This window comes from Corvus moneduloides, chromosome 15, assembly GCF_009650955.1.
Source record: "Corvus moneduloides isolate bCorMon1 chromosome 15, bCorMon1.pri, whole genome shotgun sequence".
In the NCBI taxonomy this organism is placed as follows: domain Eukaryota; kingdom Metazoa; phylum Chordata; class Aves; order Passeriformes; family Corvidae; genus Corvus; species Corvus moneduloides.
In genome coordinates this window covers 6,523,675-6,549,829 of record NC_045490.1, presented here as the reverse complement: position 1 = coordinate 6,549,829, position 26,155 = coordinate 6,523,675, and the positions used below count along the sequence as shown (strand labels likewise).

Sequence of the window (26,155 nt, the reverse complement as noted above, 5' to 3'; positions counted from 1 at the left end):
CCTCACGCAGCCGCGGGACCCGCGCTGCGCACCGCGCCCGCCCGCCCGCCAGGCGGCGCCACGGCCGCGCCTCCCCCGGTCCCGCCCGGCGCCTCCCGGCCCCGCCCCTCGCCCTCAGCGCCCCCCGCGCGCAGGCGCCGCGCTCAGCTGAGCGGGGGTCACGTGACGGCGCGGCCGAGCGAGCGGGCCCGGCGGGGCCGGGCGGTGCGGGGCGGCGGAGAGGTGCGGGACGGGCACCGGGACAGGGACCGGGGCGCGACAGCGACCGGGGGGCTGCGGATGGGGGCTGCCAGCCGCCTGTCAGCCGCCTGTCAGCCCGCGGCGTGCCCAGGGATGCGGGGGGCGCGGTGGCCGCCCTGGATGCGCGGGGTTCCGGCAGTGCCGGCGTCCCGCGTGGGTGCTCGGGGCAGCCTGGGCGCGCTGACGGGACTCGGGGTTCCAGGGCATCGGTGGCAGCCCTTGGGCATGGGTGGGTGCTCCAGGTCTGGGGGTCCTGGCCGCTGACATGGGTGCTGGGGGTCCCCGGGGGTGCTGGAGGCTGACATGGGTGTTCCGGGGAGTGCTGGCGATGCCGTGCATGAGGGCTGGCACCTCGTGAGTGTCCTCTCGGAGTGTCCTGGCATGCCGTGCAGTGTAGGGGGCACAGCCCCCCGTGTGAGGTGCTGGTAAGGATGCTGTGAGGCACTGGCGGGGTGCAGGGAGTCCCACACTCTGCGGGCTTCAGCTGTGCTGCTCTGTGGGGATGCAAGGAGAGCTGGGCAGCTCAGCCTGGCTGGGGTGGGAGCTGTGGAGACTGGTGGGGTTTGTGCCCAGCAGCCTCCCTGTGGGGAGAAGCTGGGTTGTGGGGACCAGGCTGTGCTGTGAAACGTTGGAAGGGTGAATCTGGGGGGTCTCTGGAGCTGTGGGAGCACTGGGTAGCACAGGGTCAAGAGGACTGATGCTGTGACTGGGGGGTGTCGGGCTGGCGTTGGCATGGTGGCCTGGGGAATGGGCTTGTCTGTGACCTCTGTGCAGGCAGGGCAGGGGGATCTGGCAGTGCTGGCTCTCCTTTGTGTCATGCTGAGGTGGGTTACAGGCAGTGCTTTGGAAATTAAGGATTGAACATGCATGATCGGAACCAGCAGTGAGTTTTGCTGTGAAGCTCACTTTTGCAGAAGATTTCCTGATCTGCACACAACTCCAGCTCAGCTGGGGAGAGCTGTCAGGGTCAGCAGCAAATCACATCTTGCTTTTGACTTCTGGCATGGGGCTGTCACTGTAAGGGACAGAGTGCTGTCACTACCTCCCAGCTTTCCTAACAGGATGAAATTGCTCGTGTGTAGGTGGCAAAACGCGCACGTGAAAGTGGCCAAGGACTTGGGTTTGAAGTGGAAACCAAATGTGGATGTTCCTGTCTCTGCTGTTTTCAATGACAAGGAAGTGGCGAAGTGGCATAGTGGGGTTTTGCTTTGGTTTGAAGTGTTTGTTGTGTGGATGAGACATGTTTTGCAGCTTTTCTCATTGGTTGTGGGAGAGCAGAGTGCTCACTCCCTGCTGCCACGCAACCTTTAATCCAGACACAAGGCAGGCAAGTCAAGATGAATGCATTTCCCTGGCTCTTCAAAGCAGAAAGCAGACGGGCCTGCTTGAAGGGGAAAAAAAATCCGCAGGGAGCGATCAGGCAGAGTGATGTCGCCATGTTGTATTTAACTGCAAGACATTGCTGTGGGTACTTTGGATGCTGTGCAGGCCATCTTTGGGAAGGGTACTCATGCCCGACCCAGCCCTGGACCCCCTCTGCCCACTCTCCTTGCCCTCTGCCAGCTCATGGTGCTTGGCAGAGCCTCCCAGGTCCTTCTCCTGCCCCTTGGGCCGGTCACCGATGACAAATAGCTTCTAACGCTTTCCTTGTGTAAACTCTTGCTGCCGTTCTTCCTGCTCCCTGCCTCGCTGGATCGCCCTGCCTGCGGCGGAGCTGGTTCATGACATGATTTCATGTCCTGGCTGCCAGGGAGGAGGCTGGGCAGGAGTGATGCATGTGCTGCCTTCGGCTCTGGAGTGTCTGCCTGCCAGCATCACTGCTGCTCCAGAGCCTGGTATTCCATGGGACACACTGCTGCTTCCTGCTGCTGCTGTTGCCTGGTGCTGCAGGAAATACAGCACTGCTGTTGTGGTCTGGATAACTGCTCCAGAGCAGCTGGGATCTGGAGCATCCAGAGCAGAGGAAAAACCCTTGCTCCCTGCTAACCTTCTGATCACCAGGCTGGACCCTCCCAGTGGTTGCAGCTCTTGGCTTGTTTTCTATGTAGCAGCCAGGTTTGCAGAGTGGTGTTCTGGGGAATGCCTGGGTGCTCTGGGGGTGAAGCAGCACCCGAGTGGCCTGGGCTCAGCATTCCCTGCACAGCCAGATGTGTTGGTCTGTGCTGAGGCTGCATCTGGTGGGTGCTCGTGTGACTCAGTGGGTGCACGAGGAGCTCTGGCAGGAAACGAGATAGTTTTTTGCAGTAGTGACATTTCTCTGCTGCTTCCTCTTGCTCCCAGTTCTCCACCAGTGCTGGGGAGTGAGATGAGGAGCACCAGGACTGCTGGGGCAGGGATGGTGCATGACAGCCCGGAGGAGCCGTGGGGCAGGGATTGGGTCGCCAGTCTGTGGCACAAGAGCTTTGCACATAATTTCCCTGCCTCTGGTGCTCCTTCCCAGTGGGTGTTTGGGATGCTGGGTGTGGCATGTGTGGGAATTGAACCAGCTGACTGTTTTCCAGATAAAGGCATGAGGTGTGTATCCTTGTTGAGGCTTGTACTGGTGCTCCTGGCTTGCTGGACACTGCTAGAGTTTCTGCTGGAGCAAGAGCTCCAGGCTGTGCAGGTGCCTCATCCTGGGAAGCCCCTTTGTCCCATAGGCACCTCCGTGGCTGTGAAACCTTTAGGGCAGGTGTTTTGCTGTCAGCACATGGTCTCCTCTTTGATGGGAGTATAATAAATTTTTGTAAAAATTCTCTTTAATAAAAAGTCTTCAGTAAGGGAAAAAAAAAGGAAAAAAAAAGAGAAGTTAGGAAACTTTCCCTTCCCTGGCAAGAGCAAGCTGTTCCCTTGCAGCACACTGTGTGCGAGTTAAAAGCAGTTACACTTTCCTGGCCCATCCAGTTGACAGCCCTAGTCCTGAGTGCCAGAGCTGGGGACACAGTGCCAGCATGTCCCCTCCTGCCCCACTGCCTGTGGTGTCACACTCACCACCCTTAGAGCAGGGGTACACAGCTCCCTTGTTTGACATGAAGTGGGTCACTTCCAGGCTCTGCCTGCAGGATCCTGACCCCGTTCTGGCTGGGTGTGCCCAAAACATGGGCATGAGCCTGAAGGAAGAGCCAGTGGGAATGTGCCATGCACCTTTGACCTTAGGACATGCCAACTTCGTGATTGCTTGGGCAGGAGCATGTGACTGTATAAAAGCCCTGGAGGAGACCTTGCTCTGGCAGTGCGAGCCGGTCTCTCTGCACAATGACTGACCCCAAGGAGCCTGAGAATGGGGCTGTTGAGCTGGGCACCCCTAATGCTGCTGCCCCCACAGGGACCATGTCCACCCGGCGCCTCCGCAGCGAGGACTACAATGACTACAGCTCCACAGACGTCACGCCGGAGGGGAGCCCTCCCGAGGGCATGAATGGCTTTGCCCACCCTGAGTCCTACCAGCGCTTTGGGGAGACCAACGGGACAACGTGAGTGATGCTTCCCTCTTTCCTGGGCTGGCCCGGCACCAGGGAGGGTGGAAGAGGTCATGGTGGCTCCCTGCTGGCTTTGCTGGAGGATGCTGGAGCCGTGGTTTTATAGGGAGTTCTCCTGGGGGTGATGAAGGCAGGGCTGTGGTCCTGCATCTGTGGCGTGCTGGCACCAAGCAAGCAGCTGCCCCAGTGTTGCTCTTTGCTCTCTGGTGAAGCTGGGCTTGCTGGCAGTGGGCAGTGATTGGTGCTTTTCCCAGTATTCCCCTGCTTCAGCTTGGTTTGATGGGGAGCTGTGGCAAGCAAAGAGCATGCCCATATTCTGAAGATAGGTGGGCATGTTGCAGCCATGTTTTGGGGGTTTCCTTGTGCCCAGGTGTGCAGAGGATGCTGTCTTTTCCTGACAGAGACGGATCCCTTCAGCTCAGAGACTTCCTTGTGCAGCTCCTTGGTGTTGGGCTGTGCTTATACTGGGTTTTGCCATGAAGTTGGTTTTGCAAATGCCCACCCGAAATCTGTTTGTTCAGTCTTTGCCTTCACACCTAGCTCAGTCCCAGCTGGCTGAGCTGGCTTCAGGGTACAGGATTATGACCTCCATGTGCATTCCTGCTGCAGTTAGAGCTGCTGTGGACCCTCAACAGGATAAGCTGTGTATGGTCTGGGTGTGGGCTCCTGCTGACAGTCACCTCTGCATCTGCTTTCCCTCAGTTGGTACCAGACCCTGATCCATCTGCTGAAGGGGAATATTGGGACGGGGCTGCTGGGGCTGCCCCTGGCTGTGAAGAATGCCGGCATCCTGGTAAGGCAGCTCAGCCCTGATGTGCTGGAGCTTGTGGGGCAGAGTGACCCCGGGGCACTGGGCAGCTCACATGGCCAGTGTTGGGGCTGTTGGGGTGTGAGTCCCTGCCCAGATGCCTCTCAGCGTTTGGTGACTTTCACATGTTTGCACCACAAGCTCTGTGGCTTTGTTTTGCTGCTGAGACTGTTCCTGCTGCTCCTGCATTGTTGCTGCCTGGTGTGAAGGAGTTCAGTGTGTGAGCTGCACCTGTGGTTTCCTCTGCTGGGGTCAGGCAGGACGCTGTGTCCAGGCCATGACCTCTTCATCATCTGCATAATAGGCATGTGCAAGATAGTTTGGAAAACAATTCTGGAAGTGCTTTGCTACGCCCAAACTGCCCCAACCTGCTTCTTTTCCATCATTCCTGCCAAGCTCGTGGCTCTGTCAGGTTCCTTGGTCCTGGGGGGGCTGGTTCCTGGGAGCTGCACCAGAGCTCTGGTTCAGCCTCCAGAGGTGTTTGCACTCACCCAGCCCGTGGAGTTCTGTCTGGAAGTAGAAGGTACCGTGCAGCTCTGCCTTTGGCCGTCAGAGTGCAGCCTTCCCCCTCTCTTCCCTGCAGCTGGGTCCTCTGAGCCTGCTGGTGATGGGAGTCGTGGCTGTGCACTGCATGGGCATCCTGGTGAAATGTGCCCATCACTTCTGCAACAGGTAAGGAGCAACTCCCCTTCTCAGCCCTGCAGCTCCTACAGTTCTTCCCTCTTGCCCAAAAAGCCCTGGGGTTTTTCTGAAGCCCCTCAGCAGCAAGTTGCCCATGTCAAAGCCTCAGTTGGGAACTGCTCTTCTTTCTCACAGGAACTGTTTTCCTTTTAATGTCACTATTTGCATTGGGAACTAGCAGACAGGGCTGATCTGATGACCCTTCTCTCTTCTCTGGACAGGTTCCAGAAGCAGTTTCTAGACTATGGAGGTGCCGTGATGTACGGGCTGGAGGCAAGCCCCAGTGCCTGCCTGAGGACACATGCCATCTGGGGAAGGTACTGCTCCCCTGCCCCAGGCAGGGACTTGTCTTTGAGCCCAGCATGTGCTACAGCTGGGACAGAAGAGCCTCTGGTCACTGAGCTGTGTCAGCAGATAAGCACAAGTGACATAAAATGCTATTTGGCTCACCTGCCCTGAGTGCTCAGTGTCCCGCAGAGGTAATGCTGAGGTCTTTGATCCAGTACTGTCCCCAGCCAGATGTGACTTAGACTAAAGGAGTGGGATAACTCGGTCTCCACAGCATAACAAAGGGATGAATAGGGTCTTGCAGTGCTGGCCCATCTTGCTAGACATGGAACACATCCAGTGGCTGCTCCCTGCCCTGTGAGTGTCCCACGTTACATCACACAGATCATTGCACATCAGGGGATGGGAACATTCCCCTGTTCCTGTGTCCAGGGAGTGTCGTTTTCAGCTCTGACAATTCAGCAGCAGACTGGAGATGCTAAACCTAGAAAGGAGACTTTTCTCTTGAGGGTGGTCCTGACCCTGTGGAAGTGATGGGGAGACTGGAGAGCTTGAGATCTGTGAGGTTGGGTGGAGAAAAGGTCCTCTCTCCTGATCACAGAGAAGTGAGCTGGGTGTGCTCTGACCTGTACACCCCAACCTTGTGGAGAGCAGCATCTCTGCACTGTGCAAGTGCAACCCAAAGCAACCCAAGTGCACTCTTACTTCTGTATGATCTGGCTGACAAATGGTCTTCTTTTGCTTTCCAGGCGTATAGTGGGACTTTTCCTGATCATCACTCAGTTGGGTTTCTGCTGCGTGTACTTTGTCTTTCTGGCGGACAATCTGAAGCAGGTTGGACTTACACCTCCTTCATGAGCAGGGGGGAGGTGAGAGGGTGTGAAGGTGCTTGGGTTGTTCTTAGTTCCTGTGTCCTGTGCCCTGTTCTTCACCAAAGGTCTGGTTTCTGTCGGATATGCTGCTCAGAAAAGTACCACTCCTCTGCCCAGATACTTTGGAGGATCGATTTTCCTGTTCAAACAGAGCAGGTTTTCCTGAGAATCTCTGTGATTTTGCAGAGGTGCTGGAGCTGTCTGTGTTGCCTAGGAGAAGTGGGGCCATTCCTAGTGAGGGAACAACAGGAAAGGGGTGAAATCAGAGGGACTGTGCCTTTTCTGTCCTGTCCCGCTCAGTTAATTGGTTTATTGCTGTCGATGGTAATGTGTGAGTCCCAGGACCTGCTGTGAACCTCTCTTCTCCCTTCCTTGGATCTGTTTGCATTCCAGTTTCTTTCCTCATCCTGTGGCTCTGGAGCTTAATTACATCTTTAGAGAAAGAGTTTCTTCCTGCCAGGCCTCAGGAGGAAATAAACAGAAACCCTGAACCGCTTGGCTGGCTCCTGTTCTGTAAGAAACTGGGAATAATGAGTCCCCATTCCCAGCCTCTGCCAGCTCAGTGCCTTGCAGGCACTGCTCAGCTTTTTTCCCCATGTGCTCCTGCTCTGCTCTTGCAGCAGTGGTCTGGTCACTACCACCATGGCTGTGCCCTTCCCTGATGGCCATCAATTTCAGAGGGGCTTCTGGGGAGCAAGGGGGAGTCCTGCCAGTGTGAGCCTCTTCCTCTGCTCCTGGAGCAGCAGCTGAGGAGATTCCCATTGTGGGGTGGCAGAAGGAGTAAATGGGTTGACACTGGTGATCTGATGCCACCAGCCCTGAGAGCAGGAGGCAGCAGGGTGTGTGCAGGGACCAGGCTGCTGCTGGCTCCCACCCCTGGGAACAGCCCCCTGCTCCACTTCAAGGTGGGCTTCTTTCTCCTCAGCCCCTCACAGCAAAGACTGAAGGCTGCCTCAAGCCTCAAGGGAAATTTGCAAAAACCTGCAAATCCACACCATTTTTTTAGGCCACAGGTGGGAAACCCCTTGGCTTTAGTTTTGGAATTTTTTTGGGTGGGGAGAGGGGAGTGTTGCTTGGTTTCTTTTGTGGTGAGGAACAGCGTGTTAGGTGGGGAGTCATGGTGCAGGTGGTACCTTGGGCGAGGTGCCACTGTGTTGGGCAGGGCTTTGGTTTGGAAAACGGCTTTGGAGCAAGCCATGAAGAGGCAGGGCAGGCTGGGGCTTGAGCAGCACTGTCCCCATGGGTGCGTGGCCCTGCTCTGCCCTCTCCCACAGAGGATGCTGGTTTACACAGAGTTCTTCAGCCTCTCCTCTGGGGCAGGACTTGCTCTGGAGCAGGTTAAATAAGTTTTCAGGTCGCTCTTTGCTGCAGTGACTGGACACGACCTGAACCAGCTTAGTCATGGTTGTATTGGTGATTCAGTGAGCCCATGCTCTTGGGAGGGATGGCTCAGCCACCTGGTTCCTGGTTCCTGAGCTATCTCTAGAAGTGAGCACATGACCTGGAGTGCCTTTGGAATGAAAGACCCAAGGAAAGAATGATTTGTCATGAAGAAAGTGAACTTGGAGGCCAGCAGTAGTTTCCAGATGTCCTTGCACGTGAACGGGGGCGCTGACTGACTGAAGGACTGTGTGACTTAGATAACAACTTGGTGCAACAAGAGGAAAAGGCCCTTTGGAAATAGTACTTAGTGCCTATTTCCTCTCTGCTCAATTGGCCTTAGGGGCTGTGCAAATATGCATCCTGTGCTCTCTGCCCCCTCTGTGCCTGGCTGCTGAGTCCTCCTGCTTGGTAAACATGGGGTCGGGCAAGATTTGCTGTCTTGGCTCAGGTGCCATAGCCAGTCCCACCTCTGCCCCCTGCAAGATAACAGGGATTTGCTTCAGAACTATCTGAAAACATGTGTTGGTATGATTTTAATCAGCTAGCTGTGTTTGAAGTGAGCTCTTGGGGTGCTCTGACCCACCTGGAATGGGCTGCTAAGATCTGTGGCTTTTAGGCCTGTCAGATGGGGTTCACCAGGGCTTTCTGTGCTTCCCCAGGTTGTGTCTGCTGCAAACGGGACCACCAATGACTGCAGCTCGAACAGGACGGTGGTGATGACCCCCACCATGGACTCCCGGCTGTACATGCTTTCCCTCCTGCCTTTCGTGGTGCTGCTCACGTTCATCCAGAACCTCAAGGTCCTGTCCATCTGCTCCATGCTGGCCAATGTGGCCATGCTTGTCAGCCTTGTTGTGATCTACCAGTACATTGTCAGGGTAGGTGTGCACGATTCCCCCTTCTCATTTCTGTGCTGTCCCGTGTTCTTGCAGGTGGAGGGAGCTCGGGGTGTTTGGATGCTGTGGGGTGCTGCTTGCTCCTGTGGGCATGATGGTTCTTTCTGCCCTGCAGGGCTTTCCCTGCACCGTGGGGCTTTGACAGGGAGTGATGGGAACAGGCCAGGTCTTCCCCATCCTCCCTGTGTCTGAACTCTGCATGGGCTTTTTTCCAGGACATTCCTGATCCCAGAAACCTGCCTCTAGCAGCAGCCTGGAAGACCTACCCTCTGTTCTTTGGCACTGCGATCTTTGCTTTTGAAGGCATTGGCGTGGTAAGTCTGGGTGTGGGGCAGTGGGACTGCTGCACAGGAGGCTCAGCTCTGCTCGGACTTGCTGCGGCACCTGCTCTGCTTTGCAGCTGCATTCGCAGCTGAACTTCTCAGACAATAGCCCAAATTCTGGATGATGCTGTTAGCTTTAGCTCCAGGCTGTCTCCTGGGTCAAACTCTGGTGCTTCCATCTGAGGCTGGAGGAACACGTGCTCCAAACCTCAGGAGGTTGGTTGCTGCTTTAAAGGTGGCTTTATGTGGCAGTAGATCAAGAATCACACCAGCCTCTGCCTTGGGCTCTGCTGGCTGGCCTGCAGATCAGGAATTGTCCTGAGTCTTGTTACCAGGCTGGATCCTGAAGTTGCCTAAATGAGAGGCCAAAAAGTCTGGCATGAAAAGATGTGATCCGTTCCTTCCCACCCTGCTGCAGAGGCACCGAGATCTCCCTTCGGCAGCCGTGTGGCCCCAGCCTGCCCATGCAAATGGGCCTCTCATGCAAGATGCTGTAAATAGACCAACTGTATCCATGAAAAAAGCTGGCTCGGTGGGTGGAGAGCTTAATGATTCCCTAAGATGTTGTGGGTTGTTTCCGGGAGCTCCCTTCAAAGGAGGAAAAAATGTTTTCATCTCTTAATATAAGCTGGCTGTGTAAACATGGGGCTGGAGAGGGCCAAATCCATTACAGGAGGAGTGTTTACTGAATGCTATGCCCTGGGCAGAGGGTTCTTGCCAGCACTGAGGCACAAATGCTCTCCTCCTTGCATGACTTGGAGGTGAAGAAGCAAATAAAAGTTATTCCTGTCCTACCTCCTCACCAGATCTGGCACTGTGTCTCTTCTTGAAATCAACACCACCCAAGGACAGTTATAAAAATGTTTGCTGAGGGCCTATATTTAGTGTTAGCATTATAGAGGTCAGAGACTTACCTCTGTCCTTCCTCTTTTTATTGTCCTGCCTGGTTGAAATCTGTCCAGACAAACTTGATAGCAGAGGAGAGTGTCTTGGTCTTTCCAGGATTTGCTGGGGAAAATAGGACAGTGTAAAATAATGGGCATGGCTGTGCTGTTTTGGAGTGCAGAGTGTAATGCACCCAAGGTATTGGGTGGTTGGTATTGCCCCAAGACCCAGCACTGGGCACAGCTCCTGCCAAGGGCAGGGAGCAGGTCCCATTCTTAAGGCAAGCTCATGGGTGACCTGCTGGAGACTTCCTGTGCTGAGCCTGAAGGTCTCCAATGGGAGCACAGAAACTTGATCTCCAGTACAGTTTTTTTTTTCAGCTGGATTTTCCAGGCTCCATGTGTGACTATCCCATCCCCTGGCATGGTGGGATGTGCTTGGCCATGGGGCTGCCCCTCCAGCTTTTTGGGCCTGAGGAGTATAGAGGAATGGGCAACCTGCTGCTCTGTCATCTTCCTCCTCCTCCTCATCTTCTCCCAGGTGCTGCCTCTGGAAAACAAGATGAAGAACCCCCGGCAGTTCCCAGTCATCCTCTATGTGGGGATGACCACTGTCACCATCCTGTACATCAGCCTGAGCGTCCTGGGGTACCTGCGCTTCGGGGCAGACATTCAGGCCAGCATAACACTCAACCTGCCCAACTGCTGGTGAGTCCCTGTGGGGAGTTGAAGGACTGGGGGGTCCCAGACAGGGAGGTGGGAGAGGGGGTGGCAGGGGACTCCTTGAGAGAACTAATCTGGGTGAGCATGAAGATAGCCATATTTGCCAAACTTCAAGGAGTGAGACTAGGGTTGTCTGATGTATAGGCTGGAAGAGGCTCGTTGCTGTGGTGTCTGAGCCTGGTCTTGGAGCTCAGGCTGCTTCATTGGGGTCCCTGGTGGTCCCTGCCTGGGTTGGTGCAACTCCTGCCTTTTTTTTGGAGCCTTGTGGCATCTTTTTGGCTCTCAGCAGTGCTCTGGCTGGCAGATGTTGAAGACAACCCCCGTGCAGCCGTACCAGAACATCACTGAATTGTGCGAAACCTGCTTCTCTTCCTCAAATGTAGCACATGAAAAACAAATCCAAAGCTGGGAGCTCCCAGAGGGAGTGAGATGTGACGTCTCCATGTGTAGGTTGTGCTCCATGTTTGCAGCTCTGGAGCTCAAACTCCCACTTCTTGGATCCACATTGTGCCTGGATGTGGCTCATTTCGAGCCAATGCTTTGCCTGTGAGCACTGGTGCCACGAGGATACCCCTTCCTTCCATGGGGGCTGAGCTCTGCAGCAGCCTCCCAGACCTGTCTGTCCTCTGGGATCTGGTGAAGCCTCTTGAGATGCTCCAGTTGCTGTCTAGAGCCCTGTGGCCTGACCCCATGCCTGCCTGCTTGGAGGTGTTGTTGCTCCTCTTGCCAGGGCTGGTGGCTGCTGCAGCAGCTGCCTAAGCTGTGTGCTGCTCTGTCCTGGGGGATGGGTGTCATGGCTCCGTATTCATCCCACAGGAGAAATGCAAGCAGTTCTCTTTGATGGTCTCTGCTGGCTTGAAATCCTGCAAGAGACCAGAGTGAGAACTGGAGCTGGGCGTGCCTGTCCTCCTCCCCTGCCCATCCTCTCTGCTGTTAGTAGCACCCAGCACCATGCAGTGTGACTCACTGTCTCACTGTTGGAGTAAATTTGGGCAGGACTCAAGTTTTGAATCACTGGGGCTTCCACATGCTGCCCTTGTAGAGCTGCACAGCTGGGCCTCTGGAGACAGCAAAGATTTGATGAAAATAGAGCCTGGTTTTGCTTTAATTATTGCTATGTGGGTTTCTTTTCAGTTTGAGTGCATGGATGTTCATTCATGCTGGGTCTGTGTAGTGACTGCTCTGCTGGATGTTGGTGTTGGTGTGGTAGAAGATCCTGCTGCTGCCGAGAGCCTTGTCTTGTCCCCTGCAGGGGCTTGGAGCTCTGCCAGGTCCCTGCTCTCAATGAGGAGGGATGGGGCTGGTGGAAAGATGTGCCTGTGTTGTAGGGAGGTCTCAATCCCACTGTGCCGAGCACAGGAGGTGTGATCTCTTCTGCTCAGTAAACTGAAGTACAGTGTGGAGGGGATGAGATGCTGCTACTTCTGAAGGTGGAAAGCAGGTCATTTCCAGGTTTGGGCTCTGCGTGCCACAGCCTGCAATGGCATCTGCTGACCTGAAATGCTGCAAAGGGGCTTCTGCAGGGAATCTCAGCTCTGTTTGCCTTGAAGAATGACATACCTTTAGAACAGGTCCTTAGAATGGGATTATTGTGACCTGCTAGGCTACAGAGAGAAGAGTGCAAATGCATGTTTCTAGGAGTATCCACACCTTCTGTCTTTTCTTAAAGTAAACTACTTTTCTGAAGGTAGCCATAGGGTTTTTTGGGTAGTGAGAAGAGAACAGCCCTTTGGAATCAGCACCTGGGGAAACCTGGGCATGTGGCAGGGCTCCTGCTGGCAGCTGCAGGGAAGGTGTGCTGTGGTCCTTGTCACTTGAGAGGGACACACAGGACACCTTGATGTTTGTGCACGTTGCCTCTGGGCAGAGCATTCAGTGGATGTTGGACTTACCTCAAGTAAGGGCTGTGATAGTTGAGATAAAATCTTGACTACTGCTCCTGTGCATTAAACCACAGGTGTTGGGTAAAGACTTGCTCTTGAAATGAGTGTCTTGCCCATCCTGCCTCGCCCGCAGGTTTTCTTTCTGGCAGTAAAAGGCTGGGCTGCAGGAGCTGGTCATAAAGGCTGTGGGTGAGAAGTCATGGGGTTTGCCTGCAACCTGGGAGACAAGGCAAGGATTGTGGTGGAGGTGCTGCAGCCTTCCTTGTCTGTAGCCATTGCCTGGAGGTCTCTGGAGCAGATTTGGTGAACATCTTGGGAATCATTGAGTTATAGGGTGACTAAGGACTTTCCCAATTTCATTTCTCTGAAACCACAGCTTCCTCAAATGAGGAGTGTGTCAGTTCCCAGTGCCCAGGTCTAACCACAGTGTCCAAAATACTGTGCTGCTGTGCAGAAATCCTCCTTGCCTCCTCGGAAGGGTTGCCTCACTGCACCATCTGAAGGGTGAAGAAATGCTATAGTGAGGGGGAAGCTGTTGGGTTGCATGTGGCCGGTTGAAGGTAGGTAATGACAGAGCTTACGGTCCCAGGAGGGTATTTCAGTTCTTGCAGCCTTTTGGGATTGCCTGGCATGGCAATCTGGATTGAAGCAGGCGTTGCTGCGGTTGGCAGAGTGCCTCTCCAAGGCCCTGCATGGGCCCCTGTTTTCTGTGGATCAAGGGTAATGCTTGAATTCTTCCTCTTCTTGGAATTTAAAATGCCCTTTGATCTTGTTGTCCTGGTTCCTGACCTGTGCAGGACAGGTACACAGCCTTCTGTATTTTTTTTTTTTTTAGTAACAGCTATTAATCATGGATTGCCCCGGAGCACTTCATGGTTTTTATAGAATCACTTGCTTGGGAATACAGTGATAAGATATGCCAGTCAGTGGCTCAAGGCTCCTGTGCACACGTGTGGCTGCATGGGTGCACTCTGGACTCTGGAGATAACTTTGTGTTCAGTTTGCCTGTGGAACCTCAGGGTGATTTAGGTTAGAGAGGACACCATGCGATCACTGGGTCCTCTCACCTGCTCATAGCAGGGCCAGCTTAAATGTTGAATATCGGTAAGGACAGTGGTTCCCAACCAATCCAGGCTCTTCTTCTGGCCCTTAATCATCCTTTGGAGATGCAGCTCTGTCCTACTGCACCTGGTTCTTCTGCTGTGACGCTCCAAGAAGAGCCTGTTACTCTCTCCTCCATGCCCTCCTGTTAGACAGCTGAAGACATTAATAACATCCCCTTCTAACCTTTTCATCATGCTGAATGAGCCCAGAGCTCATTTTGTAAATCATGCTCCAGCCCCAACCATCTTAGTAGCCTGCACTCAACTTGCTCTGGTAGGTGTAGTGGTTTGGTCCAAAATAGTCATTACTATTTACCTTCTGTGAGATAAGAATTAGGAGAAAAGCAAAGCAGGCACCAAACTTGAAAGAATATAAAGAAGTTTATTAACAGACCTAAAAGAGGGAAAAAGGAAAAATAAAATCATACCACAGCTTCAGAACTCCTCTTCTCCCCCCACCTTTCTCCCTTCTCCCACTGACAATGTAAAAAGACAACCCTTGAGATGTTCAGTCTGTTTATCACTTCCATAACAACCTTGTTCAGTCCATTTAGGAAGAGGAGTCTCTCTTGCCCATGCTATGAAAACATTATCACAACGAGACAGCCGCCTGGGTTGGTTCTCTGCTCGCATGTGAGTCCCTTCCCCCAACTTGCAGCTTTTCCCACAACTGCTTTCGAGGGTCCACTCTTGAATTACTGGGGTACAGTTTTAAGGTTGAGCTGTTCAGAAACAAAAGTTCTCTTCACCCATCTCTGGGAGCATTTCATCTCTAAGAACAGAGGCCCTTCTCCTTCCCTGGGAGCAAAGGGTCTTCCTCATCTTCATCGTTAGGACTATCTCTGGGAGCATTTCTAGGACAGAGGTTTTTCTCCTTTTCCATTTGGAGCAAAAGTCCTCATCGCTTCCATCTCTCCCTGTTCAAACTTCTCATCAAATTACAGCTGCTTCAGCATCTGCTTATCTCAGTGCAGGTGCTTTTGCTCACAAGTACAAGTTGAACGCTCCACCCCCCCATGCCTTCATGAGATTACAACAGGTACTCTGATATATCATAGCTTTACAACAGAATTTCAGCTTTAAGCATCTCCTCTTTCTCCTCCCTCAGGTTTTCAGCTCTTCACAGCACTAAAAGGGTTAATCTCACCCAGGCCTTGCAGCTGGAATTTTGCTTATCGCTGTTGCTCACATGATCTTTGCTGGACAGCGGTGCAGCTTTCGGCTGAATCTTGGCCGCACTGGAGAGGGGGAGCTGGGCCGCTCTGGCTGCCCACAGCAGGGCTATGGGGGGGTTCCGTGGGTGGAACAGGGCCCATTGGCTCCAGGGTGGCCGTGGCCCGGCCTGGCCTGGCCCGAGCAGGGCCTGGGCTGAGCCCACCAACCCCCACACGGGGACCTGCAGCCACCTGTGCCAGCGCTGGAAACGAGACGGAGCCTCTGCCCGGGGTTTGTCTATTCTTAAGTGTGGACCACAGAGGCGGTCACAATTTTAAAAGGCTCAAAGAATTGTCCATATTCAAACTGGCCAGCTGATAGGTTCTGTCAGGTCACAGAGGAGCTGTAAGTACCCCTTTGCAAGGACATCACTTCCGAGACTATGCTTTGCTAACCCATCACATAGGTCAGTGTCCTGTCGTGGGAGTATCAGTACTGGACACAATACTCAAGATGCACAAGCCCTAAACAAGAAAGTAATCCCATAATCCCTATCCTTAACCTCCTGGCTATGCTTTTGCTAAGAGCCTGATTTGTGATTGACCTTAGTCACTGCAGGGTCCTGCCACTGGCTCGTGTTCAGTCTGCCGCCCACCAAGAGCCCCAGGTCCTGTTCTCCTGGCCCCACCCCTTCCCATGCATGGGATTTTGTTTTTGCACTTGAGCTTTGCCTATGGCATCATGTTGTTGCTCCAAGCTGTGTCAGCCATTTCCTCCAATTTGATCTTGCTTGGAATTTTCTGAGAATGTGTTCTGGGTCACTGAAAACTCATCCAGGTCACTGATGAGGATATTTCCATGATTGCCCCTTGGCAAATCCCTGCTGGCACTCCCTACTGTTCAGTATGTGCCTGGAAATGGAAGCCAGGAGAATTTAACCCATACTCTTCTGGGGGTTGAGGTGAGGCTGATTAGCCTGTAGCTTCCCTCATCCTTCTTGAAGGTGGATATTATTCTCCTCCTGAGGCAGCAGGACCTCTTCTGAGCACCCTGCTCTTTTGAAGATGATAAGGTGGCTTCAGGCTGCTGTTGGCCACAACCTTGAATACATCTGGTCTGGTCCCATAGACTTGTGTAACATTCCATTCACTTAGGTGATCCCTAACTCTGTCTGTGGGAAATGTTTGATTCTGCCATAATCTGCCACTAGTGTTCAAAGTTGTCTTGCATAGGAATGCTTGGATTTCTCTGATTTGAGGCTGTCGTAGCAGATGGATGCTGAGACACAGCGTACAGAAGGGCACAGGCCCAAAAAAGGTAGAGGGAAGGCAGGAGCCAGATACATTCCTCAGCTTGGATTCACCCCGTATTTACCCAAGTGGTATGGCCAGGACCCACGTTTCCTGCTTGGTTAGCATGTCTTGAGTTGGGGAAGGGTTAGGACCATAGGTGAGGTAACCAGATGTTACTTCTCTTTTGGAGAGGCTTTTTCTGCTGCTGGGAAGCTGAGGGGCAGAGGTGGGGCTGGAGGTGCCTTGTGGTCACCTGTGACTGGCTCTCTCCTGCAGCCACACTGTATTGCTGCAGGATCTGGGACATGGTGAGATCTGACTTGGGGTGAGCCCGAGGTGCTGTTTGCAGCCTTCTGCACTCTGCCTTCCTTCTGCTCAGCCCAAACTGCTCTTTTAACTGTCTTCCCCCCAAACATGTATTATGCAGCATTCCAAAAATAGCTGGTCTTTTTTGTTTGATGGAGGAGGCTGAGTTGCCTGTTCATGTTGCTTTGCTTTTGGAACATTGTGATATTCACTTTGCATGGAAGCCCAGAGTTATCCCAGCAATGCCATCCTCTTCCCCCTCCTCAGAAGCCAAGCAGTAGCTGGAATGTGTAATCATGGCTGCAGCTGATACGTGTCTTTGCTGTCTCTTGCTCAAGAAAGGTCTTTGTGAATTAAATGCATCACCCCTAATTTTCTAAGAGAGTGCTCAGGAGTGGAGACCACTGACTCACAGAAGTCTTTGCAGAGCATTCTCCTTCTGCTTTCTGCTGTTGATGTTGCAAGGGCTGGAGCAAGAGCCTGTCTCACTGTGTCCTTGTCTTTTGCAGGCTGTACCAAGCTGTCAAGCTGCTCTTCTCCTTTGGGATTTTCTTCACCTATGCCGTGCAGTTCTACGTGCCTGCCGAGATCATCATCCCTCCCCTCGTGGCCCGGGTGTCAGAGCGCTGGGGCTGGCTGGTCAACCTGCTCCTCAGGATGGCCCTGGTCTGTGTGACCTGTGAGTACAAACCACCTTGTCTGACTTCCCTATAATGCTGTGGCACCTCCTTCCCACTGAGCCTTCACCGCTCGCCCCAGCACCTCTGGCCCTGCTGCTCAAGCCCTCACAGCTGGCAGTCCCTGGGCCTGGCTAATGCAAACCAGCAGGTCAAGGTGGCCTCCAAGGAGCAGCAGCCGTGGTCCTCTGCCCCCTCTGTATGGGACCAGTCTGCTCAGTGGAGGAGTAGTAAACTGCATCGTTTAGAAGTGGCAGATCCCCATGGAGCCTCAGGCCTGGGATTCTCCTGATGGCAATTCTGTGAGACACTGAGTCCCACCAGGGTTTGCATGAAACAGCCAGCACAGGGTTCAGTGCCAGGGCAGCCCAGAGCAGAGGCTGTTTTCCATAGGCAGTGTGCAGCCAGGCTCCTCGTGCCTGTGTGATGGGGACACGACTGCAGAGGAGTCACTGACCGTGAGGGATGGGGTGTTCTTGTGCCCATGCACTCATTGCAGCATGGAGCAACAGGCAGGAGACAACTGACAGGGGTAGGTGACCCAGAACCAGAGCCCTGGCATGCTGCAGTGCAGAGTGTGCAGGGCAGGTGTGCCTGGAGCAGCCCCACAGGGTCCCTTCCCTTCATGGTGTGGTGGTTGCCTGTAGTGAGGTTCTTGGTGGAACAGGCTCCTGGCTCAAGCCTGGTGGACCTTTGGGAAAGGTGTGGGAGCAAATTAGGTGGTATCTGATTTTGGCTGGCTTTGATTCCTGAGGACTAAATGCTTGCTGTTGTCAGCAGAGCTGAGACGCTTGACTGAGCTCCCCGGCGTCCCCTGCTGAAATGGAGCTTTGCTCCATGGCTTGATGCTGCTGATGCACCAGAGCTGAGCATCAGGGACCTGGCCACGTGTCCTAGCTGGCTTTGGTTTGGGTTTGAGAGGAACATGGTGCTCACTCAGGGGTGGTGGAGCAGGCTGGGAGCAGGGTGCTGCTGCTTCTGGGCTCTCACTAATGATGGGCCAGAAGCGCTGCATTAAACAGAGGTGGGCAAGGCCCATCTCCTCTGTGCTGAGTTCCTGAAGCCTTCATGTCCTCAGAGGGTGCAGGGATGAAATCCTGCCATGCTGGGCAATGTGCTCTGGCCACCCTGGTGCTGTAGGTGGACTGGGAGCCTGCTTGTGGGGTTGGGGCCTCTCCTGGAGGGTATTGGGCTGTGCCAAGCTAGGGAAGTGAAGGTTTGGAGAGATGGGATGGCTTTAGGCATCATCAGTGGCTGTATCCTCCTATTTGGGAGTAGGGAGGGCAGCAGAGGTGGTTGGTGGAAGGATGCTGGTTCCTTTGTACCTCCTCCCCTCACCCTTCCATGTAAGGGATCTCTGTGGCTGCTGCTGAGGATAAAAGCAATTAGGGGGGTTGCATGAATATTCATTGGATGACTGTGTGGCCGCACAACAAGCCCCCACCAGAGCTTTAGCTCCAAAGAGAGGATGCAATCTGGTGTATGGGTGTCTTTCAAGCTTAGACTTCAAAACCAGCACACATAAAACCCTTTGAATTAATACCTGCAGAAATCAGACTGTTTCCCCGGAGGCTGAGGACTGCAGCTGGTGCTTCAAATCTCTTATTTTAGAGGGAAGTTAATAATTTTGTTTACTTTTGAGTCCAAAGAGCAGTGTGGGGTGGGCTGAGGATGCTGTTGGAGGGGAGCTGCTCTGCTCTCCACACAGGCTGCTGGAGCAGGGATGCTGCTTGCAGCTGGTACCTGGCAGAGCACTCCTTCGGCTCTGTGCAGGGCTGAGCACCAGGATAAACTGGCACAGGACCTTTGTTGCTGTTTCCCTTGGTGAAGGGATGGTTTATCTCTAGGCTTATCCAGATGACAGCAGTGCTGCAGTGGTGGCACAGTCAGTCTCCCAAGCCTTCCTTCTCCTGCAGTTCCATGGGTGATCTTTGGCTCAGGGAGGCTCCAGCAGCCTCTCTTGCCTGTAGCTGATAGCCAGGGAGAGAACAAATCCCTCCAGTAAGGAGCCCTGAGATGTCCCTTCTCCACAGAGAAGGGACCTGCCGTGGTTCTAGGTGTCTCCTGTTTCCAAGCAGAGCTTTCAAAGCAATAAACCAATTTATTTCTCTTGGGTCACTGGTTAAGCACTGAGCTTAGCACTGCTTTGCTTGCAGAGGGTTCTCTTGTGTTGTGCAGAGCTCTGGTGACATCCCTCTGTCCTCCCCTGGCGCCGTGCAGGAGGAGGGGGAGCAGGAATATCCCGGAGCTTGCACTGCTAAACTCAAGCTGTCAGGAGTCTCCCAAGGGGATTTTCCTTGGCTGCAGTTTTCACCTAACAAATGTTTCTCCCTCGGGCTGCGCCGTGGGCGTGCTGCTGCTGGAGCAGCTCTAAACACATGCAACCACACGATTGATTTGGGTTGGGGGAGATGCCTTTTTCTTCCCGTCTCCTGCTTTTATGGGGTTTCTGAGGCTTCATGGCTCCCCAGGTGTGGGGAGCAGGAGTGCTGGCTCGCACAGGGGTGGTCGGGAAGGCTGGCAGCCAGCGGCACCCATCCTGCTCAGCCCTGGAGCTCGCTCTGGTGGTGCCCAGGGCGACAAAAAGGCTTGTTAATTCAAACAGCTTAATTGCTTCTTCGGGAGGAACTGCCGGAAAAACATGCAGCCTTGTCTTCTGTCAGGGAGGCGGGCAGAGGTGTGACTCAGCCAGCGGCATCCCTGGGTGGGGTTTTGCTTGCTTGGACACAGGGAGGAGCGTCCTGCAGTCTGGGACGTGGCAGCACTGATGTTGTGTCCGTTCCTTCTCCAGGCGTGCTGGCCATCCTCATCCCGCGCCTGGACCTCGTCATCTCCCTGGTGGGCTCCGTCAGCAGCAGCGCCCTGGCTCTCATCTTCCCCCCACTGCTGGAGATTGCCACCTACTACTCCGAGGGCATGCACCCCCTCGTCATTGCCAAGGACATCGCCATCAGCCTCTTCGGCTTCGTGGGCTTCGTGGTGGGCACCTACGAGGCGCTGGTGAGCTGGTGGGCAGACCCGCGGCCACCGTGGTGAACGCCACCACTGTCCTGGTGCAGTGACAGTCCCCCCGCCCCGCTGGCCCTGCCGGATGCCGAGCTGGGGGTGCACGGACACGGGGCACTGCTCTGCTGGGAATGCCCTCCCCTCTCCTCTTGGAGGCGTGGTGGGGTTTGGTCTGGGAGAGGATGGGGGCTGCCCGCTATCACGGCTGCCCGGCCGCAGCAGAATCCTGCCCTGGGCTGTGTCTGGAAGGTGGGATCCAGGCTGGGGCAGTGCCTTCCCTGGGGGCTCTTAGGGCAGGTGGTTGTAAATAGTCACTTTGAGAGGTGAGGAATCCCAGGGATGTAGATTTTATTTTATTATTTTTATTTTTTTAAATCCCCACCTTTCCATATTTCCCCTGTCCCTTCAGTCAGGGCAGGGAACAGGGACTACTCTTTTTTGTGCCAGTTTGATTTTTTTTTTTTTTTCCCTGAGCACTTTATTTTTACAGCAACAGACAAACCTCAGCTCAGGTTAAAGAGCATGGAGCTGCCTCCTCACCCCAGCCTTGTGGGGAGGGTGGGCAGAGCCTGAGGTGAGGAGCATCCCAGGGCCCACAGCTCTGGATCCCCAGCCATGAGCATTGGCTCCTGCAGTGCTCCAGCTCTGCTTCCAGCTACCTTGAGCAGGAAGTCTGACCAGGCCCTGGAGCTGGGCACTGGGCACGGCACCTCCCTGGCCTGGGAGGGTTTGCTGAGCCCTGGCCCACGCTTTCAGTAGTGACACTCATTTATCCCCATCCAGCGCACAACTCAGTGCTTGGCTTTCAGAAGCTTTATGGAACCCCAGGCGTTTGGGGAGCAAGCAGGCTCTGCCATAAGGAGGGGCTGAGCTGGTCCCCTTTGGGTGGGACAGGGTGTCCCCTGCGGTCACCACAAGCTGCCCACGCGCCACAAGAATACATCACCTTGTTTACAGTGCCTGAGCTGGCCCCGGCACGCTCCGCCTGCGTCTGCAGGCCGATACTGAATGTCAAATCACACACAAAAACTCCATGATGTTTCTTTATTTAACCCTTTCTCTCCTGGTTCCACTTCCTTTGCATCCTCTGCCTCCACCCAGCTCCTCTCCTCCTGTAGGATGCAGCTCCCTAGCACTTCTCCCTGTGCTCCTGTTGCTTCTTTTGTCGTGGCTGGTGCATGCCTGGTGGGGACAGTCCCACGGCACTACTGCTTTCCTTCCTCTGAGAACCCAGCTTCCTCCCTAGAGAATTTCCTTGCCTTTCTGCTGGATTTCTACTTTTTTTAAGACAAGGGAGCAAATGCATCCTCCACAGGATAGGCCGAACTCCTGCCTACTGACACAGCATCTCCCAAATGCCATCTCTCTGTGGAGAGCCTTCATCCCTCATCCCACTGCAGCCGTGTCTCCCTGGGGGTGGGCAAAGGCTGCTGGTGGTGGGAAAGGAGGGTGAGTACAGCACCAGTGGGCTGCGTTCCCATCTTTGGTGGAGGCAGAGGTTTGTGGTTATTTTTGGTGTTTGTTGGGGCTCTGGGAGGAGAGGGCTGTGTGGAGCAGTGTCCCTGCAGCCTGGCTCTCCCTCGGTGGTGCTTGTGTCTGCACTGTGTCCACTTTGCTGGCAGTTCTGGGTGCCCCATGCTGGTACATGGCCAGGTGTGGGGTGGGTCTGTGTCACGTCACTGCCCCTTTCCAGCCCCTCACCTGCTCCCTGCATCTCTTGGGGTTCACGTCATCTACTCCAAGGCTGTGCTGGGGAAGGTTTTGGCATGACCAGCATTGCTTGGTCAGGAGCAGAGCAAAGCTTTAACTCAAATCCTCCCTCTGGAGGGCACCATGGGGATAGAGAGGAAGCACCCAGGGCTGGGAAGGGGCTCCAGGGCATGACACAGGCGGGAGAAGTGCAATATTCAGGTCCATCTCTGTGTACTGACCCCAGCGTGGCCCTTGGGGTTGGGTTTGAGTCAGAATTTCACCCTCAGCAGAGGAGGGAGTGCTGTGACGAGCAAGGGATGTCTGATTGTTTCCTGTTGCCCTGCTAGTAGTGCACTCCAAGAAAGCTGGCCACATTTTAGGGACAGCTGTGTGCCAAGGCATGTCCCCAGCCTGGCACTGGGCATCAGTGGGTTTGCTGATCAGGCTCTTGGCATCCAAACTCACTTCGCAAGCAGCAGTGAAGACCTAGTTTCCAAGGGGACTGGGATATCACAGAAGCATTAAATGGGTTTTGCAGCTCTTCCCTTTTGTTGGGGTGAGCAGGGGTGTTTGAAGATGGGGTGCTGGTGGCACACATGGTGTGGGGCCTCTGCTGAGCCAGGGGGACCTGGTGCAGGACCCGATGGACACGAAAACTTGACACTTGTAGGCTGCTCAGTAACCAAGAAACTTGTCTGTGTAAATATAGCGATGGTCACGTCCATGTCTCGTGCCTATGGATATTGTCAGTGTACAGCACGGGTGCTGCCCAGTGGGAGGGCTGCTACTGCACCTGAATCATGTATCTTACTTTAATCAATAAATATGATCTATTTTTTATGTGTAAAGGCTTTGGGGTGTGAAGTGTGGGTTTCTCTTCCAAAAGAAGTGGGAGATGTGGAGCCCAGCAGGCAGCCAGGATCCCACCCTGTGCTGTTCCCACCCCCACCCACACAGCACACACGATTTTTCCTCCTAGTGAGGGTTTCAAATAAAAGTGTTCCAGCTTTGCTGCTCGGAAAAGTTAATTTTTCTTACGACCTCATTTTTGCAAGTAGGTTGTGGGCAGAGCTTATGGGCTTGTAGGGCTGGGCTTTTCTCTACCCCACCAAAGCTGTGCCTTGGTTTCTCATCTCCCTATTTATGCCAAAAGTGGGGCTGCAGCTGAAAGAAGAGCCTGGCATGTGAAAAAAAGACGGGGGATGCTGAGCTGCTGCTGATCCGCCCAAGAGATCAAAGGAGCAAAAGTCATTCCGCACTAGGAGACTCTGCCAGCACTGCTGCAGCTCGCTTATCCTCTCTGCTGAATAATTCATGTCATTGCAGTGTGTCATTACAGGGCTGTTGGGGAAATCAGTGCTATAAAAAGTTCATCTTTAGAAACTCTGGCATAATTTTTTTGTTAAACTAGGAGGCTTTTGCAGGCTGATGGGGACTGGATCTGAGGTCACCTGAATGACAGGGCAGGAGGGACGGCTGAGCACAGGCAGCTCCTGGTGCTTCAGGGTCTTTCTGAGTATGGAGAGTCACCATGGTGGGATCCACAGCCATCCTTTTGTAGGGTTGAGCACTGCAGGGCTGTCCCCATCCCATGAAATGGGCTTTGCTGAGGCTGCTCCTTCCCAGGTGTCCACTTGTGGAGCATCATCTCAGTTGCTTTTACCCTGTGCTGTGACCACTGGCCAAAGCAACTCTGGGGAGTTAAAAAATCTGGAGGAAAATATCACTCTTATTTGTGCTGCTTCTGCTGCTGGGAGGAACAATTTGTGTTTCCTTATGGGCAATAGCGGCACTCTTAGTTTCCTCTTCTCTCTCCCAGTGTCACAGACTGTTGCTGAGACACCTCAAAATAAAGTGTTCTCAAAAAAAAGTGCAGGAATTGTGCTCTTTTAGGATGATGTTCAGAGGGATTTACCAAGCAGAATAAAACCAACTAGATAAAATAGTTCCAATCCAGGCAGGGACTGATTTCTGCTGAGCAGAGCTGGTAAAAAAAATGTCGTGGAAATGCACGAGAGCTTTGGGAGGTAAAACAGGTGCTGTTTGTTGGGGATGCAAATCAAAGCAGGGCTTCAGTTTGGGTCCTTTCAAGCCCTTTAATCCTGAACTAAGAGATAGAGGAGGCTCATGGTTTCCCAAAGCAGGACAAGGTACTGTGGGTCTGTCTGCCTTGTCCCTCTGGCCCTTACGCTATCCTCAAAAATGTATTTAACTTGCTGTCCTGGTACTTCCCTGAAAGGTTCTGGTGTCCAAAATAAGCTGTTTTTCCCCTGGCTGGAGCTAGGCAAGGATGTCCTATTTATTTACAAGAGAATCCCTGAGATAACTGAATAAAACCATAATAGTAAAAAAATCCAAACTCTTTTAATACTTTCCAAAAATTCGACAACAACAAAAAAAGTTACATCAAACAACCAACCAAAGAAAACCTCTCACGAAGAAACGATACATTCCCAAGCACAAGCACAAACAGGCAAACCCACGCTCAGTAGCCTCGGTGCCCCTCTCTGGGCAGAGATTTCAGGCAGTGCTGGCCAGACTTTCTGGGACACAGCACGGAGTCCCTGCTGCTGGCAGGACCATGTACAGCTGCATTCAGCGTGGGACCATGACAGCCACGGGGACAAGGCTGTGCACACAGTCCTCGGGGCAGGGTCCCCCTTTCTCGTGTGAGCACAGCCCGACTGGGAAGCCTGGTTTGAGTCTGTGGGTGGTTCCTGCTGTGACAGACCTTGTTGCTTGGTTTTTCTACAGAAATGGACTCTTTTTTTTTTTTTTTTTTTTTTTACCCTTGGACTTCTGTTAGCCAGTGAGGGATGTGCTGATGGGACCAGCTGCATTCCCTCTTCTCTCTCCCAGTGCCAGGGAGCAGACATGAAGAGGGTTTGCACCGGCTGATCCATTCCACGAGCAAACTGTTGGCTTGATGCAAGCCCTTGGAGCCAGAGCTGGGAGCAGGGAGCCTCTGCTACTCCACATGGGGCACTGCCAGGCTGTGCATTGCTAGTCCTTTCACACCTTTCTCCACCACGACTGCTGCCATACCTGCAGTGCTTGCCCTCCTCCTCCTCATCCTCCCTGCAGCCAGGAAGCCTGGGGTGGGAGGAGGTGGTCCTGCATGGTGTTGGAGGCAGTCCCCTTGGTGAGGAGGCAGGTTAGTCATTGTCATCCCAGGAGCATCCTCCGTGTCCCAGCAGTGGCTGGAGCATTTCCCCTCCATTTGCAGCCAGGAGCACCATGGAGGGCAGCGAGGGGAAAGATCCAGCCAAAATTACAACCCAGCCTTGCAGGGGGAGATGCTGCAAGCTGTGGGGGGCACACACAGACCTCCCTTCAGCAGCGTGTGCCAGCCCCCTGCACTCTGTTCTGCGTGGAGATGTGCTTCTCTCCTCATCCCATGAGCGAGCCCTGTTAGAACATCACCTCCTCGCAGCTCCCGTAGTCACTCTCCACCATGTCGGAGCCCTCGTAGTTGGGTGGTGGCAGGGGCTGGGCTCGGATGCTGGGCTGGTGGCCCAGCTCGCAGTCGGCGTAGGAGGGCTGGGCCACGCTCAGGCGCATGCTGACCCTCTTGTAGCCCGGCTCGGGCTGGTACGGGACCCCCTCGCCCTGCACCAGCTGCGCTGGGTAGTAGCTGATGGCCGTGTACTCGTTCTGGCACTGGGATGCTCCCATGTCCACGGGACCCAGCGGCAGGAAGTCCTCCAGGTTCTGGTTGCTGTAGCGGGGTGGGATGGGGGCTCGCTTGTTGCTCTGGTCCAGCGGGAAGGGGAAGCCCCCGTAGAGAGCGACCGGCTCCGTGTCTGCCGGGGGAGGGGGCGGCGGGGGGAGAGGAGGGTGAGAGGAGGGGGCAGGGGGGCCTTGAATGATCTCGTAGTGGGAATATTCCTGGACATCTGATGACAGGTACCGGGGGGGCCAGTAGGTCGTTTCTGCTGGATAGACTGGAACAAAAGAGAGTCGTGTTAGCTGCAGCTCTAGCGGTTGTTGCCTCTCTCTTGCCCTCCTGCTAATTCCTTCTGTAGGCTCTGAGCCTGTAGGAGATGTGGCAGACTGGGGAGGAGACATAGGGACAGGGGAGGTGTAGTTGCTACTTTGGGAATTGCAGGGACCTGAGATCACCCCTGGTTGTGCTGAGGCAATGTTTCCACCAGCCTACAGGTATCCACTACTTGAGCACCCAAAAGACACACTTCATCATGCTGTTTGGATGCAAGAAACTCATGCTATGAAGGGATTGGGGCAGTGATCCAGTGATCCCCTGGATCTCTCCCTTTCCCTGCAGTTACTCTTGTGAGGAACTCCTGCACGGAGTAACCCTGCTGTCCAGAGCCATTCAAGGTGTTTCCCCGAGAATGTGATGATCCCTTTGCCCAGGAGCACTGATGCAAATGTCTTCACTTAAACTCCCACTGACTTTTAGGATCTTAAGTTTTTCCTTCAATTTTTCTCTTTTTTTCAGGGGGTTTTACTCAGGATCACAGC

General features: G+C 54.0%; 2 protein-coding genes across 3 annotated transcripts in view; one reads left to right on the top strand and one right to left on the bottom strand.

The window, feature by feature from the left end:
- Positions 1-162: 162 nt before the first annotated feature.
- LOC116451317 (proton-coupled amino acid transporter 1-like) lies at positions 163-22,521 on the top strand. Of its 2 annotated transcripts, none has more exons than XM_032124592.1 (11): positions 163-222; positions 3,545-3,692; positions 4,401-4,491; positions 5,090-5,178; positions 5,409-5,504; positions 6,225-6,309; positions 8,390-8,608; positions 8,842-8,940; positions 10,375-10,541; positions 16,805-16,974; positions 19,764-22,521. In XM_032124592.1, the coding sequence occupies exons 2-11, from the start codon at positions 3,550-3,552 to the stop codon at positions 20,006-20,008; spliced, it is 1,404 nt and encodes a 467-aa protein (XP_031980483.1). In that variant the 5' UTR covers positions 163-222; positions 3,545-3,549; the 3' UTR covers positions 20,009-22,521. The 2 variants fall into 2 exon arrangements, with proteins under 2 accessions (XP_031980483.1, XP_031980484.1); XM_032124593.1 differs by having other exon boundaries at positions 181-222; positions 6,225-6,344.
- A 1,491-nt stretch (positions 22,522-24,012) lies between these two features.
- FAT2 (FAT atypical cadherin 2) overlaps positions 24,013-26,155 on the bottom strand; it is a 56,581-nt gene continuing 54,438 nt past the window's right edge. The window contains exon 24 of the mRNA XM_032124591.1: positions 24,013-25,614. Coding sequence (XP_031980482.1) covers positions 25,082-25,614 — 533 coding nt within the window. The 3' untranslated portion in view covers positions 24,013-25,081. The remainder of the gene's footprint in view (positions 25,615-26,155) is intronic.

What these genes read in the sequence shown, in the direction of transcription:
- LOC116451317 (XM_032124592.1), top strand. Translation starts at nt 3,550, where the DNA reads ATGTCCACCCGGCGCCTCCGCAGCGAGGACTACAATGACTACAGCTCC. An exon ending in GGGGAGACCAACGGGACAAC is followed by an intron (nt 3,693 to 4,400) that starts GTGAGTGATGCT and finishes GCTTTCCCTCAG; the next exon opens with TTGGTACCAGACCCTGATCC. An exon ending in TGAAGAATGCCGGCATCCTG is followed by an intron (nt 4,492 to 5,089) that starts GTAAGGCAGCTC and finishes TCTTCCCTGCAG; the next exon opens with CTGGGTCCTCTGAGCCTGCT.